Raw genomic sequence first — 9,731 nt, forward strand, 5'->3', positions numbered from 1 at the left:
TCGGACTGCGCGGCCATTCTCGGCGGTGCAGATAGACTCTTAAGAAGCTACACCATCGTCTCTCGAGACGGACGGCTGCCGACGACGACCCGTGGTGGTCACGATATGGGAACAGCCCAAATGCCCATCAACAGGTGGGTGGAAAGTGTGGCAGGTGCACGTGGGGCATGACTCAGCCGTGCGGAAGGAAGAGTGCCTCCCACTGGGAACAATGGGGATGGACGCACCTTCACAGCACAGTGTGCTAAGCAAGACCAGTCAGACCGACAGTCCAGTACTTAGGATGGCACTTAGATGCGGAATCTAAAAAAGTAACGCCTGTGAAAAGCAGTCAGACGAGGGTTACCAGGGGACTGGGCACAGGCGTACGTGTGATGGTGTTTCGGGGTCCGGTCTTACAGCAGCTGGTGAACGAGCCACAGAGATGTAACGCATAATACGATGAGTATACACAGTAATATACTGTGTTTTGTAAGGTGGTAAGTATCTACATCAGCAGTCGTGTTACGGTGTATAAATATGTCAGGGCACACGTCAGACTTATACAACGTTACGTGTCAAATGTATTCAGTGCACTTATTTAACAAAAGGCAGTACGGGGTATCCCAGACTGAAGTGGTGTGAGAAAAGCCAAGAGGGAGAGGGCCGAGTTCGGGGCCAGGTGAGAATACCCGACCTCCTCGTGTCGTCGCAGGTACCTGAAGAGCTACAGCATCCCAGCCTTGAAAAGGAAGTGCGTGTCCTGCACAAACACAACCTCCTCCTCCGAGGAGGACAGGCAGAACCACAGGGCGGACGAGGGCCAGGCTTCGCGAGGTAACGGAAATGCCTCCGTCGTTAGGTGACAGGGATGATTGCGAAGCCACCCCTTTCTCTGTGTTCGTCCGTAATTCCGTGACTTGAATTATTTCCTTGTCATCACAAATGATCCTAGTTTCGTGGCCCTCTCTGTGGTCCCTAGGCCGTTACCTGTCGGTTGTAAATGTCTGCAAACTCCTTGGTCTGTAACGTAACTTTCCCATTGGGAGTTTTTCTCTTCACCGTCACCTTTCCTGCGTCCCCAGCTACTTCTCAGATCCCAGCCACCCCTCGGGCGGGAGTGCCAGCTGATGGACGGTCCGCGGACGCTGCCGCAAGTACCCCCCGGAGCCTGTCCGCTGTGGCGCTGAGCCTGGGCTCTGGCATCAGCCGGTGCAGCTGCAGCAGCACCATGGTCCACGTGCCGCCACCAGGGCCAGGTACCACCCTGACCTTGAACTTCACACAGGCCGCGTGTAGACACACTGCTGTGAGCAGACAGAAGTCATTGGTGCCATTCGCGAAGCAGTAACTTCTAAATGCAAATACTTCTTTCTCTAATTCAGTTGAAGTATTTTGGGAAGTGCAATGTTACATTGGCTACACACATACATATGTTCAGACGTATGTCTTAGTTATGTCATTTGTCAGCCAGACCAGCGGACACACGTGACGCACTTAGAACACTGACTGTAGCAGCAAATGTTCAGGTGGCGCTGGCGTCACTGACGCAGGCGGGCCCCTGTGGCCGACCTTGAAAGAAGGTGTCTGTTTCAAACTTCGCAGTTGTGCCGAGATAGAATTTATATGTAGACACACATACACACACGTACATACATGCATATACACAGAGGGTTTTGTGTTGGTCTGATCACTGTTCATTTAACAATATAATGACTCGGTAAATTATTCTGCTATCTTCTTTTTATTCCTTTCTACTGCGTCCTGTCCTTTGGACTTACTCATTACTCCTCACAGTTTGGTGGGTTCAGGAAAACAGTGACAGACGCGTTAAGTCGGGTTCTCCGGTTGGCTTTAATTTCCTCGGCTTGCGCTCCGCGGGCTGTCAGCTAACACGAGGGGGCTGTGTCTGGGGGCCGGCCCCGTCCTACATCCTTCACAGCAGGTGGCCTCCTTGCACCCTCACAGCCACCGTCTGAGACGGAGGGTGTGGTTCTGATGGGTGGGCTGCGGGTCGGTGGGAGAAGGCCAGAGACGAAACCGCGGTGAGATTGGACTGGGTGGCCCGTGAGCCAAAGACAGCGCGCTGGGTTTTGAACCACGTGAATATATTACAGATTAAAAAATAAATTCAGAGATAAAAAGAAACATGTTGAAATGTTCAGGGAGATAGAAAAGTATTTACAACAAAAGCAAGATTTAAGTAAGTACCTAAGTCTTCCCGTCGACTCCTATAGCTCCGTAAAACTAATACCCAGGTGTACAAAGGATACAAAGGCAGGCAGAAAAAATAGGAAGAATGATTGTGCTGGGCCGATGAAGCTTTTGTATTCCAGCTGTTGTAATAACGTCCGTAAAACTTTTTGAAAGGTCGTTAAGTTGGTGAAACTGAAGAAATGCAAATAGCTGGCAGCAGCTTCAGTGAAATCTCTCTTCTCCCGCCTCAGCCTCGGCAGAACCGACTCCAGCCGAGGAAGCCGGCCCCGCCTGCGCGCGCGGGCCGCCCCCCACGCCGGCGGCTGCGCTGGCCGCGGAGGACATCAGGCGCGTGGGGCTCACGCAGGCTGCCCTGTCCGCCCACACGCAGAAGGAGGAGCAGAACTACGTGGACAGGTTCCGCGAAAAGATGCTGGCGTCCCCCTACAGCGCCTATCTGCAGCACGAAAGCCGAGGCAACGCCCCGGACGCCTCCGCCCCAGGTACTCGGGGTTGAGAACGTGCCCCGTCTCCGTTCGCAGCCCGCCGGTCGGTAAGCCACCTGCCGGCGCCGGGGACAGGGCGCGACGAGGCCTGGGACGCCGGCCGGGCGCGGCTGGGATCGGTTCCACCGTTAGCGGCCTCTGGTCCCCGCGTCTTCTCGCCACCGCGGCAGACAGCGCTGTGGCCTCCCCGGGACTCCTGCGGCCAGGCTTGCATCGTGCGCCCCTCTCTGTCCCCTCAGGAGACGCGACCTGCAGGCAGGCCCGCCCGGCTGGTGGCAGGAAGGGGAAGCCCAGGCGGAAGAAGCCGCGGGAGCCACTGGACGGCCAGTGCGCTGAGACCGCCTGCTGTCCCCGCGTCCCTGCGGGCATCCGGAACGCGCAGCCCTGGCACCTGTCCCCCGCCTCCCCGCTCCACACCCCCGGCCTGTCGCTCCCGGCTGCGGTGACGGTGACGGCTCCCAGCCAGGCCCCTTACCTCATGCCAGTGCTCCCGCTGCCCACCGCGACCTTGCTGGGGGGAGAGCACGCAGCCCCGGTGACGGCACCGGACTGTCCTCCCAGGCCGCCCTTCCCGGCTGTCCCTTCGCCTTATGTGGCCATTTTCCTGCCCGGCCCCCCAGACTGTCATCTGCTGGCGCCCTCATTCCCTCCGTATCTGTTCCTGGGAGCAGCAGGCCCTTCTGAAATGCCACCCTCGGTGTCACCAGTAGCTCCAAATGGGGCAGCACCGTCTCCAGTCACCGACCAGAGCGGGCCTGGGGAGCCCTGGGAGCCCCAGAGCCAAGAGCCCCCGTTCCTCAGCTCGAGGGGCAGCTCCCCGCTGCAGCTGGACCTGCTGCAGGAAGACCTGCCGGGGTCCTGTGCGTCTGCGGAGCAGGTGAGGAGGGGCGCAGCCCGGGAGCGCAGGCGCACGACCAGGAGGGGACTGAAGGCGAGGCTGTCGCCCGGGGCTCCGCGCGGACACCCGAGCGGGGAAGCCGCGGGACCACGGTGGCCCTGCAGGAACCGGCCCTGGTCTCCCGGCCCCTGCGCGTGGCTTTCCCAAAGCGCTTTCATCACGTTCTCTCTGCAAACTAAGTCTCATCCGCCTTCAAACTTTGGGACCCAAGCATTAAACTTACATGTTCATTGCCTGTAAAATCTATTTTCTTACCTACGGCCGTGGCTGGGTCTGGTAAGACAGGAATTCAGCGGTCTCACCGGGGGCACAGCGGTGGGACAGCAGCTGTGCCGAGGCGGGAGGGGCTGTCTGTCTGTCTGTCAGGCCCAGCGGTTATTAGTTTCCCATTTCTACACGGCCCTTTCAAAAGTCAGGAATTTCTTTGGTCAGTTTTCTTTTAACTTTCCATCCCATTACCTGAAAAGGCGCCCTCAGATCACCATGTCACATTTGGAATAGGATCCAAGGTGGCTGTCAGTGTCTACACAGTGTTTCTCTGTCTTCCCTTCAAGGCATGATACCTTGTATTTTTTAACACGTCCAAATCAGGAGAACGTGCTTAGTTCTGCAAGCCTGCGATTCGTGCACCTGCCGCAGCTCCCAGGCCTGGCAGCGCCTCCCAGGGAGCAAGTCCTGGGCTGTGGAAGGGACATGGGTCCCAGCCCTGTCGCCTGTGAGCTGGTGGGTTAGCATAGGCGGGTTATTGCACCCATAACGGAAAGATTAATGCTGCGTGGCTTACTCTCAGGACCAAATGAACCGATATATGGAGTTCTTCCCCCTCCACCAAGCAGTGTGAGTTCCAGGGGAGCTGGACCTTCGTCCTGTTTACTGTCACAGTCCTGGTAATGGGGACAGTGCTTGGAGCAGGTAAAATGTTGGGTACATCTTTTCTGAATGACAAAAAACAAACATTAAAACGCACAATGGTATGGTCTATAGCACGTAGTCGGCGCTCAAAAGAAACCCAGCATCTTGAATATTATACACAGAGGAACTTGGACCACATTCCTGGGCTCAGACTGAAGCTGTTCAGCATCTCAGTTTTTCCCGGCACCTCATTCTGTTTGACGTGTGCAGTTGGAGCTCCCCTGGTTATTTTGTAATACTGAGATGTGACAGTCTCTTCTCATGTTCTTACTTCCTAGCAGTGTGTCACAGACCACAGCGGGGAGAGCAGCCACCCTCTTACTGCCGGCGGCCTGTCCCTTCCCAGGGAGTCTCCGTCCGGACCTGGCTCTGCGGCGTCAGGTGGGGAACCCAGATGGCGCCTTCCTCCAGCCCTGCTGTGGGGGCCGGGGCGGGGCCGGGCTTCTCGGCTCTCCGTGTCGCTCTCAGGCTCGTCTCCAGCGCCGGTGGGTTACGTCCTCCAACTCTGGTCTTCCTTTCAGAATAGTTGTGGGTACTGTAGGCCCTTTGTCCACGCACATTGTAGAAGGAGGTTCTTAGTTTCTACTAAAAAATTTAAAAACTAAAAACCTGCTGGATTTTGATGAGCAGTGTGCTGACTCTGTAGGCCAGTGTTTGGAGAATTATCGCCCTGACAGTGCTGCGTCTGACCCATGAGCATGGTAGCTTCTTGTTTACGTAGGCCTCGAATTTTTCTCAGCAACGTTTGCAGCTTTCCGTGTGCAGGTCTTTCACATACATATTTTCTAAAATTATCCTGAAGGATGTCACGTATCTGATGCGATCGTAAATGACAGAGAACTATAGCAGGATTACCAGCTTTCTGATGATCCTTCCGGGGATGATGAACTTCCTGTAGAACCAAGGCACCCTGTCCTCTGTGCCTTCCTCTGTGTCCGTGGCTTCGTGGGTTTGGATTGCACAGGATCGATCGTTGGCATTGTCAGAGTTGACACTTGATGGTTATGAAGTCTGAGGTTTTGCAAAGAGTGTTACTGAGCGATGGCCTCTGGGCGAAGGCATGACTCCAGGTCTGCAGATGAACAAATGAACAAGCGAGCAAGACAGCGGGGCTGAGGCAGGGACCTGGGGACCCTCCAGGAGCCTGGTCGACGGCCGCGCCGGGAGGTGACGAGCATCAGGTCGTGGCTGCAGTCTCTGAAGAATGAGGGCCAGTCTGGCAAACCGGCCGTGACGGGTATTTTCTAATTGGCCCTTGTGTTGATTCTTGACAGAACCCAGCAGCGGCAACTTATATTTTGCTAGCAGTGATTATTCCTGTGAAATCACCCCGAATGAGCAGCGGTCTCAGCAGCTACAGAACAAAGTGGCATTTCCGAGTTTGGGGGACGAGTCCATCTGGAGGATGATAAGGCAGACCCCCGAGTGTGTGCTCATGACGTACCAGGTGCCCGAGAGGTGAGAGGGCCCCTCGAAGGCCCACTTCCAGGGGGTTTCTCAGTGGGTTCTGAATGTGTTTTTAACACGAAGCAACTTTTGAATGTTTCTCTACATACCCTTAGGGAAATGTATGTTCAGGTTCATTCATTTGAAGTCAGATGACGAATGATTTCTTAAAAGGGGCCCAGAGTGGGGGTGCCACACGTGCGTGGATCTAGGCTAAGCAGATGTGTCGCCGTCAGAAGACACAGGACAAAGACAAAGGCCATGCCTTCCAAGGTGGCGCCTAAGCACAGGCTTCTCCTTTCAGGCCCGGACCTTGTGTTCACTCCAGGAGACGCGCGAGGGAAGCCGGTCCCTTCTGTGGGCCTCGTTAGAACGCCGGGCACCAGGAGGGGGAGACCCGGTTTTCCCAGCTGCACAGAGAAGGGATCCGCTCGTTTCTGATGTGTGCATGGCACAGTGACACGCGCCATGAAGTACATCGCGCACCCAGCAGGATGGCCGTGCCTCGGCAGGCCTCGCTCAGGACCACTCAGGTCTCACGTGTCCATTTGGTTTCAGGGCCAGGGAAACTGTCCTGAAAGAAGACCTGGAAAAGCTGGTGAGCATGCGGCGGTGGCAGCCCCAGTTCTCCCCCGGACAGAGGGCCGAGCTGGCCCGGGTGCACCCTTGGATCCAGAGGCAGACTCTCCCTCAAGAAATAGACGTCCAGGTAAGCGCGGTGCAGTGGCCGCCGGGGGCTGGGGTCTGGGCCAGGTGGCGCTCCGGGCGCCGGACTTGCACTGCAGGATCGCGCGGAAAGTGTCAGCCTCCCAGGTGCCCCACGGTGGGTGTTGTGTCCCCCGCTTTACCGAACCCAGCGAGGCGAGGCGCACAGATGGTGTGCCGTCTGTGTGAGGCGGGCCTTCGGCGGAGTCTCATACACGTCTCCTGGACCGCACGCGGGTTTTGGTTCCACGCCTCGGAGTATTACGGGGCGGTGAGGAGCAAAGACCCGCCCCGATGTGGGGTTGACCCGGCGCGGGGCGGTAAGGGGGTTGCACTTCCAGCCTGCGTGAGTGCGCGCGCGGCTGAGACTCGGGGTGTGGGGGTCACACCAGAGGCAGTATCCGCACGCGGCAGGGGTTTCCAAGGGCCCTGGGCTGTCTCTTCGCTCTTGTGAGGACTTCCCAGGGAGCTCAGCGTGGACCGCTGGTCAGGGTCGGTGCTACAGTGACAGCTGTGACACTGGGGGTGGGGGGTGAAGTTACAAATTATAACAAAGGAAAAGGTATGTGAGACTTATGGGTTAAACAAGGCTTTGCAGTCCTCCCCGCCCCCACTTCTAAGGAAAGGAATGCAAGCCTGTCATTTAGGGGGGGCTGGATACAGTCTCGCCACGACGAAGGTGCTGCGCTGGCTACTGTCAGCATCTCTATTTGTTAAACACTGTTTCTCTGGTTTTTGAGTAGAAAGGTCTATGAAGAACGAGCCCCAAAACCATGTAAACAGAAACTTTTAAGAAGCGGCTGTCATTTCCCTTCCGATAGTAAGGAATGGGCCGCAATGGGCAGTCTTAGACGTGAATTGGGGGGGGGGGGGATCAGACATAGGTCGTTTGCCCAGGTGACACTGCCACGGATGACCTTTCTGCTGTGGTCCTTCCTCGCAGGGCTGTGCCACTTGCCACAGCAGCGATTCGGCCGTGGGTGCCGAGGGACCCCGTGGCGAGGACCCGGCAGAAGACGGCAGCTGAGTGACCGTGGAGGCGCCGGCGGCATGCCCCCCGCGGACCTGCTGGGCAGCTGGGCCTCTGCGCCCCTCTGTCCCCCCCGACCTTAAATGGCCGTGAACTTACCGCTGAATGTTAAGGGTCATCCTTCTTGACTTTTTCATAGACATCGTTTTTCTGAAGCAGACTTTGTACATAGAAGCTTTTTCTTTCCCTGTTCCTGATGTAGTAAAACTGTCAATACGCTTTTTTTCTAGTTTAGCTGCCTTCTAAAGAGCTTGGATGGCCTTGGAAAAGGTACGTGTGCAGCAGAACTTTATTTCAGGTGTCACCCAGAATAAACTAATGAGAACAACAGCTGGGAAGCGCTCCAGCCACACCTCAGCCTCGTTAATCTTGCCGCTCTGTGCCATAACGCGCTTCCCTGGCCGTCTGCGAGGACAGGCCCCTGCGGCCCACACGCGTCCCATCACGGTCCCCTAACCTCGTGCCTCGTCTGCACCGGTGAGGCGTCCCCTCCACAGTGGCCACCAAACACCCCAGTTTCCTCACAGCCCACACGTCACTCGGCGTTGCCGGTGTCAGAGTGTGCTGCCCGCTAGGGCCAGGGGACACCAGCTCGCAGGGACATCTCGACCATCACTCTTCCGGACGCCTTTCCTCTCGCTTTTCCACTATCCACGGAAAGTCACGTCTCATCTTAAACACTGATCTGCTGACAATGAGCTTCTTCCTCGGGGAGCTGTAGTTAGCCCTCGCGTATCATTTTAGAACAAAAGAGCTCTAACTCAACCGGTTTTTAAAATGATGATTATAAAAAGTTTAGTAGAAATTAATATTGGTCTTATATGCATCTGTGCTTAAATGTGTTTAAACCCAAACTAACAGTTAACTCTTTTCTTTTCAACCAATTTACACCAAAAAGGACTCCACCCCGCCCAGGGTCTGACTGGTCACTGCCTTCTGTTTGCCCCTAAACAGGGTGAGTGTCCGGAGGGGGCTGCACAGTGAGCGGGGGTCCGCGGGAGTCTGGGGTGGGCAGGCGGGGGTGCAGGGTGCAGAACCCCCCCCCCCTAAATCCGTGCACTCCACACGGCTGTCCTTGTGTCTTCCAAGAAGTGTCTGGGTGGGCTGTGGTCAGTGAGCCCCTGTTCTGCGGGGAAGGCGGCGAGTCCTGCGCAGACTTGGAATGACGCGCGTAGGCCGCGGCCACGCAGCTCAGAGAGAGGAGGCAGGAGGGAATGGAGGCCCCAGGGAACCTTTATCTTCACAGACTAACTCACTCTCCTGTTGCGTTGTGTTTGGTTTTAGGAAAACACTTCTGCCTCCTTTCAAGTCTTACAGCTTTTTATAAAAATGTGTCCTGATGACACCGAGAAGAAGCGGCCTGTTTGTCCACGGCCACTGCTGGGCCAGGTCCTCGGTCCCCATCCCTTAGATTTGCTTTTGGAAGCAGTCATTTCCCGGAAGGTAATTTTCTCTCAAGGTGTCCAAACCTTTTTCAGATGCTACCTATGACATTTCTTGGAATTTCTTAAAATTAAGCAAATATTCCTGTTTTATGAATAGAGAACCCTCATGTTCTCCTCCGGCTTGATTGTTCAAGGATTTCTGAAGTCCTCGGTGTGGTGTTTTGTGTGGTTTTGTTTTGTTTTTTTGGTTTTTTGTTTTTTGTTTTTGATGGAAAATAATCAAACTTGTAAAAATCAATCATCGTGGATATTGTCATCAGTAGAACCATCGTGGCCTTCTGTAGTGATAAAAGTTTTAAGCTGCGTGGATCAGCGAGGACATGGAGCCGTCAGGGTCGTCCTGCGTTTGTGTGCGCGCGCCCTCCTCCCCGGCGCTCCGGGTGCTCCTCCTGTCCCCGTCTGCTCACCGCTGTGCCTTGGTGCGCACCTCGGGGCGTGTACGCCGTACGAGGCTTCGTCTGAAACTGGTGCTCGTGGCAGGCGGGTCCCTCCAACCACTCACCGTTCTCGGGCTTGACAGGTGACGAGCTGGCGTGTCCAGGGGCTGGGGCGCGACCCTGCCGCCCCCCGTGGGGGCCCCACCGCTGTGCACGGTCCAAGCTGTGTTCGCTTTT

At 55.9% G+C, this 9,731-nt stretch overlaps 1 protein-coding gene across 3 annotated transcripts in view; it reads left to right on the forward strand.

Annotated features, from left to right (window-relative positions):
• PER3 (period circadian regulator 3) overlaps positions 1-7,728 on the forward strand; it is a 30,955-nt gene extending 23,227 nt beyond the window's left edge. Inside the window, exons 14-21 of one of the 3 annotated variants that reach the window (XM_090268524.1) lie at positions 695-816; positions 1,065-1,238; positions 2,427-2,678; positions 2,921-3,590; positions 4,769-4,872; positions 5,766-5,949; positions 6,496-6,646; positions 7,586-7,728. In XM_090268524.1, the coding sequence (XP_090124650.1) occupies positions 695-816; positions 1,065-1,238; positions 2,427-2,678; positions 2,921-3,590; positions 4,769-4,872; positions 5,766-5,949; positions 6,496-6,646; positions 7,586-7,669 (1,741 nt within the window). In that variant the 3' untranslated portion in view covers positions 7,670-7,728. The remainder of the gene's footprint in view (positions 1-694; positions 817-1,064; positions 1,239-2,426; positions 2,679-2,920; positions 3,591-4,768; positions 4,873-5,765; positions 5,950-6,495; positions 6,647-7,585) is intronic. The other 2 variants (XM_090268522.1, XM_090268523.1) reach the window with 2 other exon arrangements.
• Positions 7,729-9,731: the final 2,003 nt, after the last annotated feature.

Source organism: Furipterus horrens, unplaced genomic scaffold, assembly GCF_987537825.1.
Source record: "Furipterus horrens unplaced genomic scaffold, mFurHor1.1.pri manual_scaffold_3, whole genome shotgun sequence".
Taxonomy (NCBI): domain Eukaryota; kingdom Metazoa; phylum Chordata; class Mammalia; order Chiroptera; family Furipteridae; genus Furipterus; species Furipterus horrens.